The following is a 27652-nucleotide window of genomic DNA, read 5'->3' on the forward strand; positions in this document are numbered from 1 at the left end:
TGGGCTCAAGCAATCCTCCTGCTTTGGCCTCCCAGAGTGTTGGGATTGCAGGCATGAGTACCATGCCAGCCTCGACTTTCTTTTCCTTTCCAGAAGAGGAAACACTGTTTGGATGATTATAGTAATCAACAACTGCCCTTAAGAAATGTACTAAATTTGGAGACCTAAATCCATAATTTGAGTTTGTTTAATGCTTATGGAATTTTCTTGACAGACCTGCGCATAGTTTCTCACTTGAAGACGACATGGTCTAATTATGGACTTCCATGTAGGTTAGTTAATATGGCTAAAGACAATTAGGGAGTGAATGGTGAGCTGTATGGCTGGAGAGCTAGATCAAGCTGAGTCTGTTAAGCTATTTTAGAGGGTTTAGGCATTACCCTCAGGGCAGAAGGAAGGCTTTGAAAGGTTTTGAAGAGTGAAAAGGTTGGAACTGCTTTTTAATTTTTTTTTTTTTGAAGCAGAGTCTCACTCTGTCACCCAGGCCGGAGTGCAGTGGCGCTATCTCGGCTCACTACAACCTCCGCCTCCCAGGTTCAAGCAATTCTCCTGCCTCAGCCTCCCAAGTAGCTGGGATTACAGGCATGTGGCACCATGCCCAGCTAGTTTTTGTATTTTTTAGTAGAGATGGGGTTTCACCATGTTGGCCAGGCTGGTCTCGAATCCCTGGCCTCAAGTAGTCCACCTGCCTCGGCCTCTCAAAGTGCTGGGGTTACAGGCATGAGCCATCGTGCCCAGCCAGAACTGCTTCTTAAAGAAAGCTCACTTTGGTGGGATTGTGGAAAAAGAATTGGAGAGGAATAAAAAAGAAAGCAGGAAGAGTAATTGAACTAGAGATGCTCCTTGACTTATGATGGGTTATGTAAATTGAAATATCATAAGTTGAAAATGCATTTAATACACCTAACCTAACAAATGTCATAGCTTAGTCTAGCCTACTTTAAAGGTGCTCAGAACATTTACGTTAGCCTACTGTTGTGCAAAACCACCTAACAGAAGGCGTATTTTATAATAAAGTATTGAATATCTCATGTAATTTATTGAATACTGTACTGAAAGTGGAAAACAGAATGGTTGTGTGGATACTCACGGTATACTTTCTACTGAATGTGCATCACTTTTGCACCATCATAAAGCTGAAAAATCATAAGTTGTACCATTGTAAGTCAACAACTGTACCTCAATAGAGAGATGGTTGTGGTTGCAAGAGGATGGAGAGAGGTAAAAGCATTTAAATGTATGTGGGTGGCAGAGTGATCTGATAATTCTTGTCTATCACTGTATCCCAAGTGGTCAGAGCCAATAAATACTTGGTAGGTTGAATTAATTGAAACAAGTTAGCAATAGAGCTGAGGAACACATAGACTGTGCCACTGTGGCGACCTCACCGAAGTCCTAACACCCTGGAATGCTGTGGCTCAGAGCTCATTGTTACTTAATGAAAGGTTCTGTATATATTGCCACAAATGACCATTTATCATTAAACTTCACTCAGGGCAGCCTCCATGAGTCATTTAAGAGGCAAACATTTATTGAGGGTTTGCTGTGTCGATGACTCTATGATAGCACTGGAGTGCAAAGATGACTAAACATAGCCCCTGAACTCAAGGAGTTCGTAATCTAGTTAGAGAGGCAGGCATAAAGGAAAAATTATTTCCCAGTGAGATAATAGTTTAGGTACGGTTGTATAGAATCAGGAGTGAAGAATCAGGAACTATGTACAAGGTTAAGAATTAGGAACAAAGCTAAGAATCAGAAATTAAACAGAAGAAGTTCTTGAGCAACCAAATTTGATATCACTAAGTTCATGTGCTAAAAGCACCTGTACTTTACTGATAAGATAGGCTCTCACATAAAGCCTGTTAGCTTTTATTTTACACACTGTTCTCATTTGCATGGTTCTCACTTGTCTCAGAACACAGTAGATAACAGCAAATTGGAATGGTGGGTGGGGTGTGTTGTTAGATGTGGGCACATTATGACAATAATCAGTTATATCTGGCATCTTGACAGTGAAGCAGGAGAGAGGAAATTTAATAAAGATAGACTCAATAACTCAAAATTTCTACAGACAGTTTCTATAGTGGTAAACAGTTCTACATATGTTGTTAAAACTGTTTTATTACATAGTCTAAAAATTTATGTTAATGAAATGATAATCTTTTTTTTTTTTTTTTTTTTTTTTTGAGACAGAGTCTCACTCTGTTGCCCAGGCTGGAGTGCAGTGGCATGATCTCAGCTCACTTCAACCTCCACCTCCCAGGTTCAAGCGATTCTCATGCCTTAGCCTCCTGAGTAGCTGGGATTACAGGTGCGCACCACCAGGCCCGGCTAATTTTTGTATTTTTAGTAGAGACAGGGTTTCACCATGTTTGCCAAGCTGGTCTCAAACTCCTGGCCTCATGTGATCCACCCACCTCAGCCTCTCAAAGTGCTGGGATTACAGGCGTGAGCCACCATGCCTGGCCATTAATGATAATTTTAAATCAGAGGTTTTCAACCTTTGTGTATCTAAATCACTTGGGGACCTTTAGAAAAATGCAAATAATTGGGACTCTTCTCAAGGTGAATCTAATATACCACCTGGGTTGAGAAAAACTGCTTTAAGATTCGGTTACATTTACTTAAGGAGGTACTGTGAGGTAAGGGAAAGAATGTTAATTTTAGAATTAATCAGCCCATCATTTGCTAGTTGGGTAATCTTGGGCAGGTTTCTTAATATCCTGGAATTTCATATTCTTTATATATAAAGTGAGAATAAAAATAGCTGTCTTTTAGTCTTGTCATTTGCATAAGAAGAGTAGAGCATCTAGGAATGTCAGGTGCATTGATTGACTAATCAAATGTCAATCTATTATTTGAAATAATCTTGATTTTTCTGTTTTCCAATTCTCTTCTCTGCCTGAAAATATACACTGAAGATAATGGGCGTTATAATCTCTATTTAAAATTTTGATGAAATGATTAAGCAAGTAACTAGGAATTGGTAGAAACACTTGCTACCTTAATTTAACAGCTTAAAAAAGTTTTAACACAAGTGCCTGTAGTTGTGATTTTTTATATTATATTCATATATAGACATATTTTTTCTACTTAAATTGTTCCTAATTCACACAGTGAAATTATATCTGTACTTTGTGGTGTCCCTCAGAAAGTGTGCTGTCTTCCAGGAACCCACTTACACGTGTCTTCATGGGAGCAAGTTTGCAAACCTTTGATCAGGAAAATGTGCCTAGAGGAACACTACATTCATTCTTTATTTTATTTTATATATCTTTTTTTTTTTTTTTTTTTTGTAGAGACAGTGTCTCCCTATGTTGCCAAGGGTAGTCATGAACTCCTAGGCTCAAGCAATCCACCTGCCTTGGCCTCGCAAAGTGCTGGGATTACAGATGTGAGCCACTGTCCTAGGCCCATTCATTGTTGTATGGTCTTGACAAATAAGGCATTGCTTTAATTAGAAATGATAGAGTCTCTCTTGCACATTGCATCTTTGTATTTTAATATATATGAAAGCAGTTAATGTTTAAAATATTTTAATTACTTTTGCATTGAAAACAGATATTTCAATGTGAACTTTTTCTAGGCATTGGTGGAATTTAACATATCACTTTTCAGGGGATATTAACCAGGACTTTAGAAGCCTGTCAGGGGGTTTTCTCTCTGTAGTTCCAGAACTAAAGACTTACATTTTTTTTCTTTATTGTGAACATGTATCCATATTGCTTCTGGAAAGAGAAAGTAGGAAGTTTGCATCAAAACTAGAACTTATTTGATACAAAAAAAGTAAATTTAGAGAGATGGGGTGTCAGTAAGGATAGAATCCAAAACTGTGTTTTTTTTAATACACTTTTTTAAGAGCCATTTTAGTTTTACAGCTCATTTGAGCTGAAGGTGCAGAGATTTACCACATATCCCCTGACCCTACACATGCACAGGAGAGCTGTTTTTGAGAATAATACTTGTGTTAGATGTGTGGTTTTTTTTTTTTTTTTTGAGACAGAGTCTTGCTCTGTCATCCAGGCTGGAGTGCAGTGGTGCGATCTCGGCTTACTGCAAGCTCCGCCTCCTGGGTTCACGCCATTCTCCTGCCTCAGCCTCCCAAGTAGCTGGGACTACAGGCACCCGCCACCAGGCCCAGCTAATTTTTTGTATTTTTAGTAGAGACGGGGTTTCACCGTGTTAGCCAGGATGGTCTTGATCTCCTGACCTCATGATCCACCCGCCTCGGCCTCCCAAAGTGCTGGGATTACAGGCGTGAGTCACTGTGCCCGGCCGAGATGTGTGTTTTAATCAACTATTTTTCTGGCATGTGCCACATAAGACATGCTCCAATATTTTCTTCAGACTCAATACATATCTTATATCCATTTATTCATTTATCTGTTTACTTATTCAACAATTATCGAGTGTCTACACTGTGGTATCAAATAGGGTAGTCACTACCCACAAGTGGCTAATTAAATTTAAATTAATTAAGATTAAATGAAACAAAATTCAGTTCCTCACTTGGACTGGGCACATTTCAAATGCTCAGTGGCCACATGTGGATATATGGGACAGTGCAGATAGAGAACATTTTCATCATTTCACAGAGTTCTGTTGACAGTGCTAAGTGTACCATGTTTTAATTTCTGTGGATGCTGGGTAATTGTTAAAATTTATTAATTTTTCATACAGTCGTGTGTTATATAATGATTGGGATATGTTCTAATAAATGCATCATTAAGTGATTTCATCATTGTGTAAACATCATAGAATACTTACACAAACCTAGATGGTACAGCCTACTACACACTGAGGCTGCGTGGTGTATATGCTCCTAGCCTACAAGCCTGTACACATGTTGCTGCACTGAATACTATAGGCAACTGCAACACAATGGTAAGTATTTGTGTATCTAAACATATATAAACATAGAAAAGGTCCAGTGAAAATATGGTTTCAAAGATAAATTGGGTCTGGTATGGTGGCTCATGCCTGCAGTCCCAGTACTTTGGGAGGCTGAAGTGGGCAGATCTCTTGCGCCCAGGAGTTCCAGACCAGCCTAGGTAATAACATGGTGAAACCTCATCTCTACAGAAAATTTAGAAATTAGCTGGGTGTGGTGGTCCATGCCTGTAGCCCCAGCTACTTGGGTGGCGGAGGCGGGAGGATCACTTGAGCCCAGGAGGCCAAGGCTTCAGTGAGTCGTAATTGCTCCACTGCACTCCATCCTGGGCAACAGAGCAAGACCCTGTCTCAAAAATAATAATAATAATAATAATAATAAAATAAATTGTACACCTGTATAGGGCACTTACCATCAATGGAGCTCACAGAACTGGAAGTTTCTCAGAGTGAGTGAGTGGTGAGTGTGAAGGCCTCGGACATTACTGTAGACTTTATAAACACTGTACATTTAGGCTACACTAAATTTATTTAAAAATTATTTAAAAATTTTTTCTTTCTTCAATAATAAATTAACCTTAACTTACTGTAACTTTTCCACTTTCTAAGCTTTGAAATTTTTAAAAACTTTTTGACTGTTTTGGACTAACACAACTTAAAACACAAACATATTGTAAAGCTATAGGGAAATATTTTCCTTATAGTATTCTTATTCTATAAGTTTTCTTCTATTTTTAAAAACTTAAAGTTTTTTTTCCTTTTAAAACTTATTTGTTAGAAATGAAAACAGAAACACACACATTAGCCTAAGCCTGCACAGGATCAGGATCATCAAGACATCATTAAGTAATAGGAATTTTTTCAGTTCCATTATAATCTTATGGGACCACTGTTGTACATGTGGTTTGCTGTTGACTGAAACGTCATTATGCAGTGCGTGACTGTGTAAGAGGAACTTCTAGCATGTATACATAGTGTACAAGACACTATGGTAAACTGTTCTTAAATGTTCTATTTAATACCTTTCCTTTTTCACATTCATGTTTAATATTGTTCACTTTTTGGTAGCCTCACTGTTATCTTCATTAGTGAGATAACAGTGTTATCTCACTAATGTTCCTTTACCTTCATGTTCCTTTACCATCTGGAAATAACTGAATGAGAGGTTCTGTGTCAGCAATTGGCTTGGTACTGGCCTTCCGTAGGTGTTTCAATTCTGTTTAATTAAAGCAAGTCAAAGAGAAGCATTGCTTTTGGTTAGAATGCTCTTTAGCATATACAGATGAAATGATTAGGTTCTTATGTGCAATAGAACAGTTCAGAGATTTTTGATGGTGAAATTGAAAGCATTTATTCACGTTTATTTTATTATTTATAGAGTGACTCAAGCCATCCTCCTGCCTCAGCCTTCCTAATAGCTGAGATTATAGGTGCATGCCACCGTGCCTGGCTAAATTTCTTTTTTTATTTTTAGAGACAGGGGTCTCACTATGTTGCCCAGGTTGGCCTTGAACACCTGACCTCAAGCAGTCCTTCCACCTTGGCCTCCCAAAGTGCTGGGATTACAGGCATGAGCCACTGTGTCTGTCCCACATTTATTCAGTTACTTGATCTTTTTTTTTTTTTTTGGAAACAGGGTCTCACTTTGTCACTCAAGCTGGAGTGCAGTGGCGTGATCATAGCTCACTGCAGCCTCAACCTCCCAGGCTTAAGCAATCCTCTCACCTCAGTCCCCCAAGCAGCTGAGACCAAAGGCAAGCACCACCACACCCGACTAATTTTTATATTCTTTGTAGAGATGGGGTTTCACCATGTTGCTCAGGCTGGTCTTGAACTCCTGAGCTCAAGCAAGCCACCTACCTTGGCCTCCCAAAGTGCTGGCTTATAGCCATGAGCCACCACACCCAGCCCATTTATTTGATCTTAATGGTGTTTTGAGCAGGACTTTAAATTATAGATGTTCCTGACTGCTCTGATTAATTTTGTTAGGAGGTAAGCAGTAATCTTACAATATACTTTTCTGGGTATGTATTACTATCATCAGTCATGCACAGCTACTTTAACTGTAATATCATTATATTTGGTTCTGAGCTTTGAAGAGAGTTGAAGAGTATGATGACATTCAGCAAAGAATTAGTAGCCCCATACTCATGGGGGCTACTTCAATTGACTTTTGGCCCATCACTGAGCTCTGTTTGAACTCTAAAGTGGTATAATTAGTTTTGATTTTGTAAGCTAGGTAATGGTTTGCTTAGTTACAGCTCTAACGCTGTTAATGCTTTCAGGATAATGGCAGTGAAAAGCCATTGTCTTCCAATTCCAACCTGGGTGATATATTTGTGGGTAACTTTCTTTTCATTGACTCAGCAGTGACTAGAAGGAAATCATGTTTCTTAAACAGAGGAGGTGTGTGTGTGGGTATGGTATTGGGGTGAGTATGTGTGACAGTGAATCAGACCTCTTTAGGGAAGGTGGATGTGAGGGATGCCAAGGCTTTTGAGACTTTTCTCTTGGGCTTTTGGTCCTCTTTAGAGATTTGCTAGTGTGGCATCGGCAAAACAGGAGGGTCCAGCAATGCAAATAATTGGCCATGATGGCTAAGGCCATGGCTACAAATTATATATGACAAAAAAAAAAGAAACTATATATGAAAAAATGCATGAAAGGTCTGGTGATCCATTCATTTTAGGAGCCTAAATAGAGGAAGGCTTCTAGTTGGTTGAAAGTGTAAGAAACCTGATTAGGTCATAAGAGGTCAGAGTTCCAGAAAAAGGTAATATGGCTACTGCCCAGAGGGGAAAACTGTTCTTTAGTTACTAGTTTGTAAGCACAATGAGAAAAATGGAGACTTTCCACTGCATAAATGCCATTTAGGCCTATCTTCCTCTTTAGTGATCAAAGGTCAGCTGACATTTTAGCCAAAGCACACATGGAGACTTCGAAAGGAAGAGAAAGAAGAGTTGCACCAAAACTGGAGCTGTAAAGTTGCTTATTTTGGCAGGAATCAGAGAGGATAACAAGATACTTTATTTGGAAAGCAATTAAAACTTTCTAAGAAAGAGACCAGTTGATTTTGAATAGAGCTGTACAAAGACACGGAGGAGTTAACAGACCAACAGCTCCATTTTGTGAGCTCTAGGACCAAACCAATCAATACTATTTGATACATCTTTTGGGCAGAGAAACATGAGAAACTCTGTGACAATATCAAGGTACTATAGATAAGGTACATGTTCTTGAGAAACTTATGGTCTAAACAGGTAGAGCAAGCAAATATGAAAGAAATCTTAGGGGCTCATACTGAAATATAAACAGGGAATATTGACGTCCACATTTTAGAACAGAAGGAAGAGGCCTTTTCAAATCATTCTGGGTATACCAGTCAGCATTGTTGGGTAGAGGCTTTTTAAGAACTGAGAAGCCATGTCCAAGGAGACAGGAGAGGGGAAGGAGTACGTAGAGAAGCAGATGGATGTTAAAGAGAAAAGGAAGGTTGTATTAAAACGGTGGTTCTCAAGAGTGTTTAGTGGCCTTTGGAGGGTCTCTGAGACCCGTTTGGGAGTCTGTGAGGGTGAAACTATTTTTATAATAGTACTAAAATGTTATTTTGCTTTTTAAAACTATGGTTCAAACATATACAATTTACCATTTTTAAGTGTACAGTCAGTAGTATTAAGTATATTTACATTGTTGTGACACAGATCTCCAGAATTTTTTCATCTTGCACATCATAACTCTGTATCCATTAATGAACTCTCCTTTTCTCTCTCTTTCCAGCGAGCTGCTGGTAACTACCATTAAATTTTCTGTTTCTACTTTAGATACCTCATATAGGTGGAATCATACAGTATTTGTCTTTTTGTGCCTGGCTTACTTACTTAGCATAATATCCTGAAGATTCATCTGTGTTGTAACATGTGACAGGATTTCCTCCTTTTTAAGGCGGAATAATATATCATTGTATGTATATACAACATTTTGTAGATCCATTTATCTGTTGATGGACATTTGGGTCGCTTCCATCTCTTGACTGTTGTCATGTTTTTTACCTTTTTCACTGAGTTGATTGATACTTGCTTTGATGGTGCAAAAGCAATGGCAGGTAAAACCGCTAATAATGCCTTAGCGCAAATCAAGATAGAGGCACCACATTGTACTAGTAGTTACTATATTCTTCATTGCCACACGATTGCATTGGAAGAAAAGATTCAGTTCCACTTATGAATATCTTTTCAATATTCTATGTGATGAAAGGGGAAATAGGTATTAAGCACTTCTGCTATATGCTGAAGTTGTCTAGAGTAAAAGCACTTGGGCAGTTTTTTGAATTATGAGGTAAACCCAGCTGCTTTTATCATGGAACACTATTTTTAGTTAAAAGAACGACTGCCAGAAAAACTAAGGTTTCAGACTTGTGTATTTTATAGACATTTCCTTGAAAATGAATGAAATAAACCTGTCACTTCATGAAAAACAGTTTTCAGTATTTATTGCCAATGTTAAAATTTGAACTTCCAAGTGAAAATTAGTATTTTGGAAAACTGTATCTGCCACTGTGAAATTGGATAGCTTCCCAATACTTAAAAGACTTTTTGAGTAACATTGGTAGTGATATTAATGAATGTGTGTGTTTTTTTTAAGGATTTTAGAATGAAATGTATCAATGTTAGGAAGATTTACATAACTCAGTGAACCAATTATTTTCCAATAGATGATGTTATGAAATCATGCTTGGATAACAGCCATTCAAAGTGCATGTTAAACCCATGTTTTTTAATGGATTTTAATGTAACAGAGTATGAAAAGTTTTTAGATAGGGTTTTAGATTCCAATTGCAACTCATCTTTTTTTGGGGGGTGGGGTGGGGTGGGGTTTAGATTCCAATTGCAACTAATCTTTTTTTTTTTTTTTTGAGATGGAGTCTCGCTCTGTTAACCAGGCTGGAGTGCAGTGGTGCGATCTCGGCTCACTGCAAGCTCCGCCTCCCAGGTTCATGCCATTCTCCTGCCTCAGCCTCCCGAGTAGCTGGGACTACAGGCGCCCGCCACCACGCCTGGCTCATTTTTTGTATTTTTAGTAGAGACGGGGTTTCACCATGTTAGCCAGGATGGTCTTTACCTCCTGACCTCATGATCCACCCACCTCGGCCTCCCAAAGTGCTGGGATTACAGGCATGAGCCACTGCGCCCAATCGTGACTAATCTTTAAGAAACGCTACTTGTTGAGTTTTAGTATAGTATCAAAGAAGAGTATTCAGAATGATCTGAAAGGGCTGTTTAATACTCCTCCTGTTTCCAACAGTGTGTCTGTGTGAGGCTAGATTTTCACACAAATGCTTCAATTTGTGTGAAAAATGAAAATGGAAAATTTTCAGTATTGTTTTGATATATTGTAACAGATTGAATACGGAAGTAAATGCGAGAATCTAGGGTCTTCTGTTAGTTTGGCTACTAAAGATATTTGCAAAATTATAAAACAATGCCACTCTTCTTTTTTTTGTTTTAGGAGATATGCTTATTTTTATAAAAATATATTTATATGTAATGAGTTTATTTTATTTAAATGAAATGATAAATACTTAACATTTCTATGTTTTATTTTCTAATATAGTAAATATAGATAGATACAACCTATGTCTATGAAAGCTCTTTGGGGTTCAATAAGTTTTAAGATTATAAAGGAGTCCTAAGGCCCCCAAATTTGAGAACCAGTGCACTAGAGAAAAGTTATTCATTATGCAGAAGGGGATGGGATCCAGAATCTTGCAAGAGACAAGCAGAGTGGGTGGTTTTCAGAGAAGGGAAGCAGGAAGATTCTGTGAAGCATGTGAAATAGAAAGATTGCTATGATTGGAAATGAAAAGTCACTTTGGAATGGGGGTGGATTATCTTGCCTATTTCTTTTTTATCTTTGGCCTTTTGTGAGGTCAGTATTTGCAAGAGTTCTGTGACTTGAACCCAGACTTTTGCCCAGCTCTCATATGATAGAAGTGAGCTGTTGCTAGTTGATTGGTGGATTCTAGCCCAGTTCAGCCCAGTAATTTGATTTATGGGAAGATATGTGGTGAAATGGAATCTTTAGGATTAGAAACTTTCTGTTATGTAACAGATTTTTACCATCTGCTTCATTTCCCTCAACTCACTACCATTTCAGATCCAGAAAAAAAGTTCTACCTACCCCTACTCTCAGTAATAATTTACAACATTATATTGAAGCTCAGTTCCCTGTTCTTCTCTTTTTAAAAAAATGCATTTTGCATTGTAATATAGGAAAGGTACTCTACTTTTTTACTTCAGAATTATTTCTACATGCACTTCTTTTTATCAAGTTTGCTTTTCTGCCCAAATAAGGAATAGTGTGGTTTTGTCTAACGATGTGAAATCACCAATAAACACTGGCTAGATTGGTTTCAGAATCGTGATGCGTGGTTTGTTGTTCTGATTGGGGGTGGGTTTACTGTGAAGCTAATGATCCCTATACCTTAAAGCCCCTCACTTACATGGGCTTTTTTCTATTTGTAATGCTGAATCTTGTTTTTAAAAGAAGGCTTTCCAAATTCTGTTAGCTTCAGACATCACAAAAGCTGGTTCTGAGGGGTTCTGTGTAAGAGCCTTGGAGATCTAGGAGTTGGCTTTAAAGACAATGTTGGATGAGCAGGGCAGATAGCTTTTTTTTTTTTTTTTTTTTTTGAGATGGAGTCTCGCTCTGTCACCCAGGCTAGAGTGCAGTGGCACGATCTCAGCTCACCGAAACCTCTGCCTCCCAGGTTCAAGCGATTCTCCTGCCTCAGCCTCCTGAGTAGCTGGGATTACAGGCTCCCACCACCATGCCTGGCTAATTTTTGTATTTTTAGTAGAAATGGGGTTTCACCATATTGGCCAGGCTGGTCTCGAATTCCTGATCTCAGGTGATCCGCCCACCTCAGCCTCCCAAAGTGCTGGGATAACAGGCGTGAGCCACTGCGCCCAGCCAAGTGCTCAGAAGTATTTTAATCAACTCTTAGTCTTCTTTATTTTCTGAACTTTTAAGCCTTTTTCCTCAGAGTCTTCTACTATTTACTTTCCCAGTGATTATTCTGTTAACAGCGGCAGCACAGTTCTGCTATGTGTATGATCTCTGTGAGTGTAGATACCCTTCACTCTCCTTGTTTTACAGATGAGGAAACAGTCTGAGAGAAGTTTATTAACTTGCCTAAGGTCACACAGCATAGAAAGCAATAGAGCTGAGATTCAAACCTTGCTATGTTTCATGGAACACCTTTACTTGTTTCATCTTCCTGATGTCAGCCAGCCAGATATCTTGGAATGAGAATCTGAAAAAATTCCAACACAAAATACTAATGTCCTAGGGGCCAAGAAGAATTATTATTATTTTTTAAAAATATAATTTGTTTTTTAAACTTGGTGGTAGGTACACAGGCATTTGTTTTATTGTTATTCTTTATACCCTATACATATTTTATTATCATTCTTTTTATGTTTATAAAATATTTAGGCCAGGCGCGGTGGCTCATGTCTGTAATCCCAGCACTTTGGGAGGCCGAGGCAGGCGGATCACGAGGTCAGGAGATCGAGACCATCCTGGCTAACACGGTGAAACCCCGTCTCTATTAAAAATACAAAAAATTAGCCAGGCGTGGTGGCGGGTGCCTGTAGTCCCAGCTACTCGGGAGGCTGAGGCAGGAGAATGGCATGAACCTGGGAGGCGAAGCGTGCAGTGAGCTGAGATCGTGCCACTGCACTCTAGCCTAGGAGACAGAGCGAGACTCCATCTCAAAAAAAGAAAAAAGAAAAAAAAGATATATGTATATATATAAAATACTGTAGAAAAGAATAATTATTGTTTTTATGAATTACATTTTTAATGCAATTCTAGCAATATAAATACAAAACAAAAAGCAAAACCAAAAAGCCCAATCAAAAATATCACCACCCAGGCGAGGTGCAGTGGCTCATGCCTGTAATCCCAGCACTTTGGGAGGCTGAGGCAGGAGAATTGGTTGAATTTGGGAGGCAGAGGTTGCAGTGAGCTGAGATTGTGCCACTGCGCTCCAGTCTGGGTGACAGAATAAGACTCCGTCTCAAAAAAAAAAAAAAAATCACCTCCCAGAAACACATTAAATGAGAAATCATTCCACAATATTCTGGATGCATCTATACAGAAAGATAGAAAAGTGATTAAGATTGTCTCAGTTATCTAGTGTGCGTAACAAGCTACCCCAAAACTTAAAAGCATATAACAAAAAACCAATAATTTATTCAGGGCTACAAGCTCTAATGCTTGAAAAAAGATTGCTACCTTAGCCAGTTTCAGAGCTGCCCCCACACGTGGGGACATCTTTTAGTCATCTAATTTCAGTGGCTTCTAGGCAAGTGAACCAGCTATTGTCTCAAGCACATCAGTAAATCTGTCAATATTGCTTCACTCATTGGTTAGGACTGGTAGTCCCATGTGCTTAGCACATGTAGGCACTTAATGAAGATTCATGAACAAATGAAGTAAGTGAGGGCGCCTTTCATGGACCTGACTGCTTAGCACTGATTTCTCTTTTTGCCTGACTTAGGTATTTGGCTCGAGTAGGGGAGCTTGAAGCTACTGACACTGAAGACCCAAATCTGAATTATGGACTTGTTGTTGACTGTGGCAGCAGTGGTTCCCGGATTTTTGTTTATTTCTGGCCAAGACATAATGGGAACCCCCATGACTTGCTGGACATCAAACAGATGAGAGACCGCAACAGCCAACCAGTGGTTAAAAAAATCAAGCCAGGTACTAATCAGAATATATTTTGTTGTCAATCTCTTTTAAGGCATGAAAGAGGAGACAAAAGAAGCAGAAAGCAAGCTACCCCTTTCTTCTTGAGAGTCTGGGTAATGGGAGGGATATCTCTTTCATTGTCACCCCCTACCTCTCAAATAAATAAATGTTTAGGACCTTGAGGAGAACTTTATAGGGTATCAGTTTCCTGAGTCTTATGTGAGCCGCTTTTTAAAGAAAGTTTTGTCTGTTTGTTTGTTTTAACTTAAGGAATCTCTGCAATGGCAGACACTCCAGAACATGCCAGTGATTACCTTCGTCCTCTGCTGAGCTTTGCTGCTGCTCATGTGCCTGTGAAGAAGCACAAGGAGACCCCTCTTTACATCCTCTGCACAGCAGGCATGAGGCTTCTCCCTGAGAGGTGAGATGCAGGGTACAGGAAACACAGGAAAACGGTGGCACAAGAGATGAAAGGCCAGTTTCATGCACTGTCCTCTGTGGTTCCCTGGTCTATACCCCTAAACCCAATTATGACACAATCATTCATTCCCAACTTCTTGTCATTTGCTGCTTTGGGATCAGTATCTATCTGGGATGACTATAGTGATTCTTAGTTTGGATTGAGGGTTGGGAGTAGTGGTGATGGTAATAGATTTGGATCATCGGGCACATAGAGAACATAATTACAGAATAAATTAGGAAGAGGGTCACCTGATGATCTGGATACTTAGGGACTAGTCAGAGAGCTCTGGTAGGAACACTACCTTTCCTGTAACTCTGCCTAGAACCCTGGCAATAACTGGGGAGTCCCTCTTCTTGCTGCTACTGCAAAGCTCAGTCTCCATTGCCTTAGGCCTGTTTTCTCAGCCCCAGCCAGTCACATCATTTCCACTTGACCTTTGCAATTCAGCCTGACACCTTGCCACCTGATCCCTCTTCCTGCATTAGAGGAAGAGGAAGAGACGGCTGTATTTAGGCCAGACTCCTTGTTTGTGATTTCTCTCCTTTGGTACCACCTTGATCCGTCCATACTTACGTAGGCCTGGGGTAAGAATGAGCTCCCTGAACTTTTTTTTAAATGATTTTTATTTTATTGTGGTAAGCATACAACATGAGAGCTACCCTCTAACCAGATTTTTTTCTTTTTTTTTAGAGACAGGGTCTGCTCTGTTGCCCAGGCTGGAGGGCAGTGGTGTGATCACAGCTCACTTCAACCTCTGCCTCCCAGGCCCAAGTGATCCTCCCACCTCAGCCTCCTAAGTAGCTGGGACTACAGGTGGGCACCATCACACCCAGCTAATTTTTGTGGAGCCAGGTTTCACCATGTTGCCCAGGCTGGTTTAGAACTCCTGGGCTCAAGTGATCCGCTTGCCTCAGCCTCCCAGAGCGCTGGGATTTCAAGCATCAGCTACCATGTCTGGCCCAACAAATTTTTAAGTATACAATACGTTATTGTTGACTGTGTGTACAGTGTTGTACAGTGGATCTTCAGTGCTTATTCATCTTGCTTAACTGAAATTTTGTGCCTATTTATTTCCCTTAGCATATTGTCGTTAGTGTTCATCCACCTTGTCACATATTGCAGAATGCCCTTTTTTATTTAAAAAAGTCTAAATAGTATTCCACTGTGTGTATGTACCATGTTTTCTTTACATATTCATCTGTCAGTGAACATTTAGGTTGTTTCCACATCTTGGTTATTGTAAATAATGCTTCAGTGAACATGGGAGGGCTCATATCTCTTTGAGATCCTGATTTTAAATCTTTGGAATAATTAGCCAGAAGTAGGATTGCTGGATCATATGACAGTTTGATTATTTATTTATTTATTTATTTATTTATTTATTTATTTATTGAGACAGGGTCTCGCTCTGTTGCCCAAGCTGGAGTGCAATGGCATGATCTCGGCTCACTGCAACTTCCACCTCACAGGCTCAGGTGATTCTCCCACCTCAGCCTCCCAAGTATCTGGGACCACAGGCATGCGCCACCATGCCTGGCTAATTTTTTGTATTTTTTTTGTAGAGATGGGGTCTTGCCATGTTGCCCAGGCTGTTCTTGAAGTCCTGGGCTCAAGCAGTCTGCACATCTTGGCCTCCCAAAGTGCTGAATTACAGGCGTGAGCCACCGTACCCAGCCTATATTTTTAATTTTTTGAGGAACCTCCATACTGTTTTGCAGAGCTGCTGCACCATTTTATATTCCCACCAGCAGTATGCAGAGTTTCCAATTTCTCCACAGCCCTGCCAACACTTGTTGTCTTTTGTTTTTTGGATAACAGCCATCCTGACAAGTGTGAGGTGATATGTCATCGGGGTTTTGATTTGCATTTCCCTGATGACTAGGGATGTTGAGCAACTTTTCATATGCCTGTTGGCCATTTCTGTGAATGGAGAAATGTCTATTCAAGTCTTTAGCCCATTTTTACATTGGGTTAATAGGATTTTTGCTGTTGAGTTGTAGGAGTTTCTAAAATGTTTTAAAGATAAACCCCTTACCAAGGTATAGTTCGCAAATATTTTTTCCCATTCTGTAGCTTGCCTTTTTACTCTGTTAATTTTTTCCTTTATTGTTCAGAAATTTTTAGTTTGATATAGTCTTACTTGTTTATTTTTGGTTGCCTGTGCCTTTTGGTGTCATATCAATGAGACCATTGCCAACCTTAACTTTAGAATTCATCCTCCTGGAATGTTCATGGTCTCATAGGCATCAGGTATTTCCTTATTAGCTTAAATATTTTCCTTTGGTCAACAACAGTTTTTTTTTTTTTTACGACGTTTAAATTTTATAGTTGGCTTTCTTTCCTTAAAACAACAGCAAACAACAAAAACCTCAGCCATACATGTAAGGCTCCAAGGCTTATGTCAGACATGTAGACAACATAACATATAGCAGCAATGCTTCTTTCAGTGGACTTTTTTTCACAGTTACTGGTTTACTGACTGGTTTACTGTTGAGAAGCAGATTATTTATATAGCCATTTGTCAACATGAGAGGTTTTTTAGTTCCTTATTGCCCCATACATTTCAGTCTTTAAAAAATTTTTTGTTTTGTTTTTACTTATCTTTAAAACCAAACTTTAAATATTGTAACTGCAGCCTTAACTCCTTAAGGGAAATCTTAAAAATGAACAAAACAAAACAATACAACTTACAACCCTGCTACCCCATCAAAACTGTTTCATTTTGTTGTATTCCCTCCTTTCTGTTCACATATATGTAATTTCCACAAAGTTGCAATCATACTGTGCATGCAATTAAGAATTTTTATTTGACATAGGTGATATTCATATTGTTCAAAAATTTTAGAAACCCTGGGAAGAATATAGATGACACAAGAGCAGGTGCCACATCACAAAGTCTATAAAAGGCCAAGGAAAGGGGAGGGAAGCCAGAGAAAAAGCTGACTTGGAGGTTAAAAAGGCAGAATTGACCAGCTGAGCTGGGCAGAGGAACCCACTTGGTAGTTTGGCTACCTTTAGTGTGTTTGGAGGAAAGGAGATTGTTGCCTCACCTCCTGGCACTGTTCGGTATTACCTCTGTCAAAGAAGTTTCCATCCAAACAAAACCCACTGTGTAGTTCCACCCTTTTTGTCTAAGATGTTAGTTGTCAATGTGGAAACTCTGAATATTAATATTTATTGTATCTAAAGAATTTTTAAAGAAATTTGCCTTTTTTTTTTTTTCTCTTTCAACTTGTTTTCTGGTCACCTCTCTAAATAATGCATACATCTGTTCTAGGCTTATAAAATCATTGCTGCCTCTAAGTCCAAGCTAGTTGTTGGCATAAATGTGACTATCAGTATAAGAACCTGTTTTGTATGATTAATGGTTTGCTAATTTATTAGCATTTGTAAGCAGATTCAAAATAGGGTTGAACCATTTAGACTATATTTTGAATTTATTAGCATTTGGTTTTATTTCTTTGCCAAAGGCCTGGACTAACAGAATTTTTTCTACCTCCCTTTTATTTTGCAGTTAAAAAAAATCCCTTAAAAATTACACCATAATACAAGGTGGTGTTTAATAAAATAATAATTTTTATTTTAGGAAATTTCACTTGTGTATAAAAGTAAAGAGAACAGTGCAGTAAATCCCCATTTACCCACTACCCAGCTTTAACACTTACCAACATTTCGCCATTTTAAAAGCATTTTAAATAAATAAACAATATTGAATTTTAGAAGATGAAAGCTTTATCCTGTCACTATGTATACATGAAGAATGATTTGGGTTTTTGTTTTTTTAGCATAAATGGAATCACATTATACATACTGTTTTGTAAAATGTATTGGACATCTCTTATCTTTTCATGTCTATACATGTAGATATAAGTAGACTTCATTTCTTTTAACATCTGTATAGTATTACATTGCATGGCTGTGCCATAAGTTATTTAACCAATCCCTATGGTATGGTATTTCCAGTTTTTCATTGTTATAAATAATTTTCATTGTTATAAATAATGCTGCAGTATTTCTCTTCTTTATTTTATTGTTTGATGATTTCCTTGGAATTAATTTCTAAAAGTATAACAGCTGGATCAAAGGTTAAATACATTGAAACATTTTGAAGCATGGTCCTGGATTGCCCTTTAGAAAGGTTGTACTAGTAATTTATTTATTTATTTATTGGAGATGGAGTCTCCCTCTATCGCCCAGGCTGGAGTGCAGTGGCATGATCTCGGCTCACTGCAACCTCCACCTCCCGGGTTCAAGCGATTCTCCTGCCTCAGCCTCCCGAGTGGGATTACAGGTGTCTGTCACCATGCCTGGCTAATTTTTGTATTTTTGGTAGAGACGGGGTTTCACCATATTGGCCAGACTGGTCTCAAACTCCTGACCTCAGGTTATCCATGTGCCTCACCCTCCCAAAGTGCTGGGATTATAGGCATGAGCCACTGCACCCGGCCTGTACTAGTAATTTGCATAACTAACAGCAACATATGTTGGTGCCCATTCTTCCATATCATTGCCAAAACCAACGAACCCTCTCTTTGAGGAGTTTAGAAGCATATCCAATAGGGACAGAAGAATACCCCTTCTTGGTCCCCATTTGAAATTCTTATTGCAAGAATTTAATATGTATAACAAGGAACTTTTTTAAAGAAACTATACTTGACATTATACTGGAAGATTATTACTTCAAATATAGATCTTCACTTTGAAGTGCTGACAACATTCTTCATCAAGTAGTACTGACAACTGTCTGAGCCAGCAGAATATTTTTGTATTGAATATTTTTTAATCCAAGATAACTTGTCTTATTTTAACTAACATTTTCTCTAGATGCATATTATTACTTCTAGCTTTGTTTCTTTGCTTTCCTTTGCTTGATAATATTGATTACATGCTTAAAATGTTAGAGGAAAGACAACCCTATAGATACAAAGTTTCAAATGTTTTCCCCAAATTGGAAATGTTGTTATGTCCTCTGGATTTTGATCCTGATCTAGGGTTTTCAAATGGTAAGATTTTCACAATGAAAAAAAAATCAACCCTTGAAATATGGAAAAGGAGATTAAAAAGTTAATTGTGGCTGGGCGAGGTGACTCACACCTGTAATCCCAGCACTTTGGGAGGCCGAGGCAGGTGAATCACCTGAGGTCAGGAGTTCGAGACCAGCCTGACTAACATGGTGCAACCCCGTCTCTACTAAAAATACAAAATTAGCCGGGTGTGGTGATCCATGCCTGTAATCCCAGCTACTTGGGAGGCCGAGGCAGGAGAATCACTTGAACCTGGGAGGCAGAGGTTGCAGTGAGCCGAGATCACGCCATTGCACTCCAGCCTGGGCAACAAGAGTGAAACTCCGTCTCAAAAAATAGTTAATTGTTAGCTTATGTAAAGGATTACATTAAAACTTGTGGAACCAACAGTACATCTTGTGTGGTAATGTGAAGCATTGTTTCTATGTTGTGTAAGATTTGAGGATGAGATTGTGTTCCTTAATTTAACATCTTTGTTTTACAGTAGTGAGGAATAATGTAATTACATCAATTTTATAGTTTATGCAACTTGGCTGCAGTTTCCTGTGGCTTGTTTGTACTCAGCCTGTGAGAGTCATAGAACCGTAGTCTCATAGCCTCATCTTTTAACACTCTTTGAATAATAACATCATATAAGGGGAAAGTATTACTATTACCATGTTGCCTTTTAGGTAGGAGGCTATACCTGGAGGCAGTTTAAACTTTTAAAATCAAAGGCGGTACCAAAAAGAAGCAGGGCTGGACAAGTAGATGAGGTAGGTGAACAGTGAGGTCATGACAAGGCTAAGTAGAAGGACAAGTTGAGGCAGTTTATGAGAAGAGAGTTTAGTGACTAACTTTGGGATTTTTTGTTCTTTCTTGCAGGAAGCAGTTGGCTATCTTGGCTGACCTAGTGAAAGATTTACCACTGGAGTTTGACTTCCTCTTTTCACAGTCTCAAGCAGAAGTGATCTCTGGGAAGCAGGAAGGTACTGGGCCTTAAGGGGTGCAGCTGGTTCACCTCTAAGCCAACCATGGCACAGCCTCTCTAACGGGTGTTTAGAATTATTCTATATATCTGATTTTAATTTTTCTGCCAATAATTTTCTTGATTCTGCTACATAGTTGATTTGATTATTTGCATATTTTGCATTGGCATCTGTTTTAGAATGCTGGTTCTGGAAGTCAAAAATGTGTATCTCTTTTTAACTTAGTGCTAAGCAATATGTTTATAAGAATGTATTAGTATTTAATGATTTCAGTTGGATATTTGGTTAGCTAACTATACTTTTGAAAACATATATAGTTCTAGGAGTTGTATTGAGTTTGTCAAAGTCAAATGTAAGGTAAATTATTAAAGTAAGGAGAAACTTTAATTCCAAGGGATGATCAGAATGAGTTACTTTTGTTTTGTTATGCCTTCATTGCAATTACTATGCAGTATTGATAATTCCCTGGAATCTCACACTATTGGGTTTGTACTTTTAGAGTGAATATGTGTTCTCATGCAGCCAAATTGGCCAGTTTGATGAATTATATTTCCATTTCTTATAAACGAGAAGGAGATTTATATGTCTTCTAATTGCAGACATATACATGGGAAAAGATTTACCTTTTAAAATTTCAGTATTGCATTTTTCAGTTGTAAAATTTCTATTTTGATCTTCTTAATATTCTACTTCTTTTCTTTTCTGTTTCTTTGCTGAGACCTTCTATCTTTCCATTCATTGTAGGACTGCCCATATTTCTTGGTTATATGGTTGCTCTAATATCTTTGATAATTCCAATATATGTGTCATCTCAGAGTTGGCATCTTTTGATTGTCTTTTCTCTTGTGAGTTGAGATTTTCCTGGTTCTTTGTATGCCAAGTATTTTTATATTCCATCCTGGACATTTTGAATATTACATTATGAGACTCTGGGTCCTGTTTAAATCAAAGAGAACTTTTTTTTTTGTTTTAGGAGGCAGTTGATCTCAAGTTCTGAGCTGCTTTCTGTAGGCTGTGAATCTTTTTTTTTTTTTTTTTGAGACAGAGTTGCACTCTTGTTACCAACAATGAGTGCAATGGTGTGATCTCTGCTTACTGCAATCTCCACCTCCTGGGTTCAAGTGATTCTCCTGCCTCAGCCTCCCAAGTAGCTTGGATTACAGGCATGCACTACCATGCCTGGCTAATTTTGTATTTTTAGTAGAGACAGGGTTTCACCATGTTGGTCAGGCTGGGCTCAAACTCCTGACCTCGTGATCCGCCTGCCTCAGCCTCCCAAAGTGCTAGGATAACAGGCGCGAGCCACTGCGGCTGGCCCGTGATTCTATTAGTTCATTTTTCTTTTCTTTCTTTCTTTCTTTTTTTTTTTTTTTTTGAGACAGAGTCTCGCTCTGTCATCCAGACTGGAGTGCAGTGTCGTGGTCTCAGCCCACTGCAACCTCCGCTCCCTGGTTCAAGCGACTCTCCTGCCTCAGCCTCCCGAGTAGCTGGGACTATAGGCGTGTGCTACCACGCCTGGCTAATTTTTTGTATTTTTAGTAGAGACGGAGTTTCACTGTGTTAACCAGGATGGTCTCGATCTCCTGACCTCGTGATCCACCCGCCTCAGCCTCCCAAAGTGCTGGAATTACAGGTGTGAGCCACCGTGCCCAGCCTATTAGTTCATTTTTCAAAGCCTTGGCCACTGCTATTTGGATTTGTCCTGTGTGTCAGCCAGTGGCTAATCTGGAACCTGGGCAGTGGCCTAGCCTGTAGTTCAGCTCTCAGAGCTGTTTGGATATTGTTTAGGGTCAGATCCATGTATTTGTAGCTTGGAGGTGAGCCCAGGGGTTCATACACAACTTTGCTCCCTACTGTCTGTGATCCCTCTGCCACTTTCTGGTTCCTTGGAGCTCCCTTTCATGATCCTCCTGTCAGAATACCAGGGCTTTAATTTGCCCACTCTCTGCCATGCACTTCTCATGACTGCATCTGCATCCAGGGCCAAGCGGTAGGAGGACAGAGGGAGCCTAAATAAACAATAGGATTTGTTTCACAGTCTTGAAGCTACAGCTTCTCTGGTCAGAGAAAAGAATTCAAAGCCCTCAGAGTTTTAGGTACCTGCTCAAATTCTACCTCTGTTGCCTGAGGTTAGAGAGAACAAAATAAGAAAAAAAAAAGCAGGAGATTTCCCTTATTTTCTCTGAACTTTTGGCATTCCTTTTTCTGTTCTTTGGACCAGAAAATGAGTTGAAGTTCCTCTGTTCACACCTGGTGTTTACTTTCATGTTTCAAGCTGCTCTTAAGTCTAGACCAGGTAATATCTGAGGGGGAAAAAATGGGACACTCACTACTGGCTTGGTGGTAGTTTAAACCCTGGTCTCTTTCCCGGTGTGCTCATTATCATTTACTTTCAGAGTTTCCAGAAAGCTGCTCCATGCATTCTATCTAGAGTTTATATTTGTATTCAGTGGGGAGACAAGATTGCCCAGAACTAGAACTCCAAAATTTTAATTTTTTCTTTTTTTTCGATATCTTTGTGACATTCAGATGATTTATACTTCTTAGACATTTGTTATACAATTAATTTCTATTCATTGAGGAAATTTAGAAGATGCAAATAATTTTAAAAGGGAAAAAAATCACAAGATGAAAGATTTGAAATTCCTACATTGAGAGTATGGAATAAAATACTATGATTACTTTTTCCAAGAAAAAGAGGAAAGAGAAGCCCTAAGGGAGAGGTGTATACATGGCATAGCAGTAGAGAATTAAGTGAGGGCTTTTCTGTTTCTTACTTAGGGGTTTATGCATGGATTGGAATCAACTTTGTTTTGGGAAGATTCGACCACGAGGATGGTGAGTAATATTGTCTTTTTATGACAGTTTACCTAAGGGCTGAAGATTTAAGTTATAACCTATCAGTAGCATGTAAATGCAAATTTTGAGTTGTTTTTCTTTTTTCAAACATAAGATGCTTCATTTTCCAGTCCTAATTTGCTTTCTTTGATTTCTTTTTAACTTTTTAATATGGAAAGTTTCAAACATTCACAAAAGTAGAATAATAAAATGAACCTCCATGGACCCATTACCCAGGCTCAATATTTACTAATGTTTTGCCATTTCTCCCCCATATCCCCCCATGTATTAAAGGTTTTTTTTTCTCATTGAATGTTTTAAAAAGCAAACCCCAGACATGTAATTTTTATTTTCATGTATGTCAGTATGTATCTACAACAGATAAGGGGTTTCAAAATGAACAAAAAATATATCCATAATGCCATTTTTAAATTTAATAGAATTAACAATTTCTAATATCATACAATACGTATCTAATACCCTATCCAGGTATAGATTTTCCTGATTTTCTCAAGAATGTTTATTTGTAGTGGGCTTGTTCAAATCAGAATCTGAACAAGGGTCATGCATTGCATTTGATTAATATGTCTCTTTAGTCTCTTTTAATCTATAATTGTTAACCTTACCACTTCACTCCCCTGCCTTTAAAAGCAAGAAAAAATTGGATCACCTGGTAGAAAGAATTTGCCACATGCTAGATTTGATTGACTGCATCTTTGTGGGGTTAACATGTTTTCTTTAACATGTTTCTTATCCCCTCATATGTCCTTTAAACTGGAGGTCAGATATAGATGTTTGATTAGACTCAGATTCAATTCCATCTGCAAGACTAAATCATAGAAGGCGCTGTGTGTTTTCCACTACTCACATCAGGAGTTTTGTAATGTCTGGTTGACTCACTTTTTGTCATGCTCAGACTGATCAGGTATTGAGAGTTCAAGTATTATCAGCCTGATCTAACTTAGTATTAAAATTCCTTATCTCCCTTTCATGGAATTGTGGTAATAGCCAATTGTGATCATTGCTTGGACATGTTTTTCATTAGAGATTGCAAAATGGTGGTATTTCTAATTCTGTCATTCCTTCTGCATTTAACAGCTAGAATTTTTATGTAATGAACTTTTCTTGATCAACTCTTTGGTTACCCTGACATATAGTTCTTATGGGAAAGACAGAATAAATCCTTGATTCTTTTTATTCATCACATTTCTGAATAATGAGTTGGTGTCTAGCAACTTCCAAAGGTAACCAGTGGAAAAAAAGTTTTAATTATTATTATGAACTCATGGATTTTAATATATTAGATGCATTAGAGCCCATCACATTATTACTATTTTAAGGAGCATCTTTAGGTTGGCTCCTGTATCCTTTTAATATGACCCCAATACTCTTTTATATTCCCCTTGCTATCTGGTACAGCAATGTATTCCAGGGTCATCTTGTATACTTTCTACCCTAGACCTGGCATTGGCCTGTTTTTAAAAGAGCCCTGGTTTCTTTTAGTAAAAGATGGTATTTAGAGATTATTGGTCCAGATACCACAGGTGGTCATTACTCCTGGGATATCATTGCTTCTAGGCCTTTCAGTGAACACAGCTAGGAAATATGTATTTTTTAGAAAGAGAAAAATAAATGAGTTCATAGTCATATTTCTGACTCATATGTAAGATTATAGGGTGCTATTAATTTATTTGATTTTTATACCTATATCCTTTTTGTTCTGTTATGCTGAATCTTTGTTCCTAAAGATATCGAGATAAACATTTATTTGTTTTATTCCACAATATGTTTCATAATTTTTTTTTTTTTTTTTTGAGACAGTCTTGCTCTGTCACCCAGGCTGGAGTGCAGTGGTGCAATCTCGGCTCACTACAACCTCCACCTGTCGGGTTCAAGCGATTCTCCTGCCTCAGCCCCCTGAGTAGTTGGGATTACAGGTGTGCAGCACCATGCCTGGCTAATTTTTGTGTTTTAGTAGAGACAGGGTTTCACCATATTGGTCAGGCTGGTCTCGAACTCCTGACCTTGTGATCTGCCTGCCTCAGTCTCCCTTCATAATTTTTAAATAATAAAACCAACAATATTGTTAACAAGACTACTGCGATGTAGCTTAAGATATTTGTTTCTTTTGTCCTTAGGCTATATCCTACTAGGGATACGTAGTCAAAATGTCATGTTTAAGTAATTCGCAAGAATTATTCTTTGTGTATTATATAGTTGATTCAGTTAGTATACTTGTTTGCTTTCTTTTTTTTATTTTGAGACAGGTTCTCTGTCACTGAGGCTAGAGTTTAGTGGTGCGATAATAGCTCACTGCAGCCTCAAACTCTTGGGCACAAATGATCCTCTGGCCTCAGCCTCCTGAGTAGCTGGGACTACAGGTGTGCACCACCATGCCCAGCTAATTAAAAAAAAATTTTTTTTTTTATGAGAGTGTCTCACTATGTTGCCTAGGCTGGTCTTGAACTCCTCGGCTCACATAATCCTCCCACCTTGGCCTCCCAGTGTTTTGGGATTACAGGTGTGAGCCATGGCACCTGCCTGCTTTCAAATTTTCAAGGGATTGCTGTTTTGGGGGTTTGACTTAATTTTATTTTTTAATTACTAGGGCCTTTTTGTTCTCTTATTTATTTCAGAATCAGATGCTGAGGCTACCCAGGAATTGGCAGCAGGACGGAGAAGGACAGTAGGGATACTGGATATGGGAGGAGCCTCTCTCCAAATTGCTTATGAAGTTCCTACCTCAACCTCTGTCCTTCCTGCAAAGCAGGTACTTTACCTTTTAGGGAAATTTAGTTGCTAGGAATGCTAGTATTTGAGAAGGAAGGACACTGTCTTTGGACTTAGACCAACCTACCTGGCTCTAAATATTTGTTCAGATACTTGCTAGCTTGCGTTATCTTGAGTAGGTTACCTCTCTGAGCCTCAGCTTCCTCCTGTGTGAAAAAGGAATAATAATAGTATCTACCTCATAAAGTTATGAGGATCAAATAATACCATGTTTGTAAAGCATTTAGCAAACTGTCCAGCATAAGTGTTCGATACATTTTAACAATTATAACTATACTAGGTATCTCCTGCCATTGCTGAGGATAAACATGATAATGCATTTACATTCTGGAGCACAGTATTTGATACATATCTATTGTTCAATAAATGTTATTCCCTTTCCCCTTACTGATGATTCCATTCTGGGCCTTCTAATAATCCTTACCCCACTAGAATGTAAAGAATGTATTTTGAGGGAGAAGTTTCATCCTACACAGACACTTTTTGTACAGCCATTATGTACACCTATTATGTACACCCATTATGTGCAAGGAATAGACAATATTATGTACAAGGAATAGACATGTGAGTTACACTGTCCCTAAAAACTTATAATTTATCTGTCAGTGGAGACAGCTTGTGATATCAGGGAGACTGTAGCAGTGCTTAACTTGATCTAAACCAGGGCTTCTCATCGTTGGCACTCTTGACATTTTGGGTCAGATAATTCTTTGTCATCAGGGGTTATCCCATGCATCATATGATATCTCTTGCCTATACCAGATGTCAGTAACAACCCTCCCCCTTCCAGTTGTGACAATCAAAAGTGTCTCCAGACATTACCAGATGTGTGGGTAAGGGTGGAAATTGCCCATCATTGAGAACATCTGGTTTAAACAGAGAGCTGTGGCAATATGGGGACTGGCAGCCAACTTAGTTTGCAAAGTTGAATGGGAGCCATTCTTGCTTCATGGAAGGTAAAGTATTTACCTGGGCCTTGGATGAGAGTAGGCTTTTTTTTTTTTGCAGAGTGGAGGCTGAGGGAAGGCCACCTGCATGGAGGGAACACTATATACAAAGGCATAGAAAAAGCAGCACAGAGGCCAGAATGTCCAGGGAATGACGAATAGCCTTTTGCAGTATAGGATTTTCAGGTGTGCTAGTAGTTAAGACTGGGAAGATAAGATGGAGCTAAATCATGAGCAGTATTGAGTGCTATCATAGGGGGACTGGCTTTTATTTCCATAGATAGTGGAAAACCACCAAAGGTTTTTGAGTAAGGCAGTCACATGGGCCTCAGTTTCATTTATAAAATAATTAAACTGTGAAGGTCCTTCTCAGCTCTGAATTTTGTGATGATGTCAGTTGTGTGACTGTGATCTGATCTTTTTGTAGTGAAAAAATTTTTGTGTCAGTAGGAGAAAGAATATAGGTCACGGAACCTTGAGTGAGAAGTAATAAAGGGCTGAGTTAGACAAAGTAAGTGGAAATGAAAGGGAGGGGACAGATTTCAGGGGATAGTTTGGAGTGAAAACCCAATGTAATTGAGCGATTGATTGTGGTAGTGTGAGTAGGGTGGGAGGATGGCCAGCAGTGCTGAGGATCTATCCTAGATAACCAGAAGACTGAGGAACCCAGTAACTGAGAGAAGAGCAACAGGGGTAAGGGCAGGGGTGATATTAAGCAAACAGTATTGTCCTGAGAGATCTGGATGAGAGCGTCTATCTGGTCTTCTAGTTCAGAAGTTGTAAAACTAATGACTTCAATTTTGGATATATTGAATTTAAGATACCCAAGGAACATATATGTCAGAATATCCACAGGACTGTTGGAAATGTGAGTTTAGCAGTCAGCAGAGAATTTCATGCTGGGGTTGGAAATGTGGGGGACTAACTAGGTTGTGATACTTTTTAGTCTATATTCGTTAGTATGTATTTAACAGG

General features: G+C 38.7%; 1 protein-coding gene across 2 annotated transcripts in view; it reads left to right on the forward strand.

The window, feature by feature from the left end:
* Nucleotides 1–27652, forward strand: part of ENTPD7 (ectonucleoside triphosphate diphosphohydrolase 7) — a 46909-nt gene that overhangs the window by 6367 nt on the left and 12890 nt on the right. For both annotated transcript variants that reach the window (XM_003825457.6, XM_063607851.1), the window contains exons 4-8: nucleotides 13454–13659; nucleotides 13918–14068; nucleotides 19999–20102; nucleotides 22884–22940; nucleotides 25577–25710. In XM_003825457.6, the coding sequence (XP_003825505.1) occupies nucleotides 13454–13659; nucleotides 13918–14068; nucleotides 19999–20102; nucleotides 22884–22940; nucleotides 25577–25710 (652 nt within the window). The remainder of the gene's footprint in view (nucleotides 1–13453; nucleotides 13660–13917; nucleotides 14069–19998; nucleotides 20103–22883; nucleotides 22941–25576; nucleotides 25711–27652) is intronic.

Source organism: Pan paniscus, chromosome 8, assembly GCF_029289425.2.
Source record: "Pan paniscus chromosome 8, NHGRI_mPanPan1-v2.0_pri, whole genome shotgun sequence".
Taxonomy (NCBI): Eukaryota; Metazoa; Chordata; class Mammalia; order Primates; family Hominidae; genus Pan; species Pan paniscus.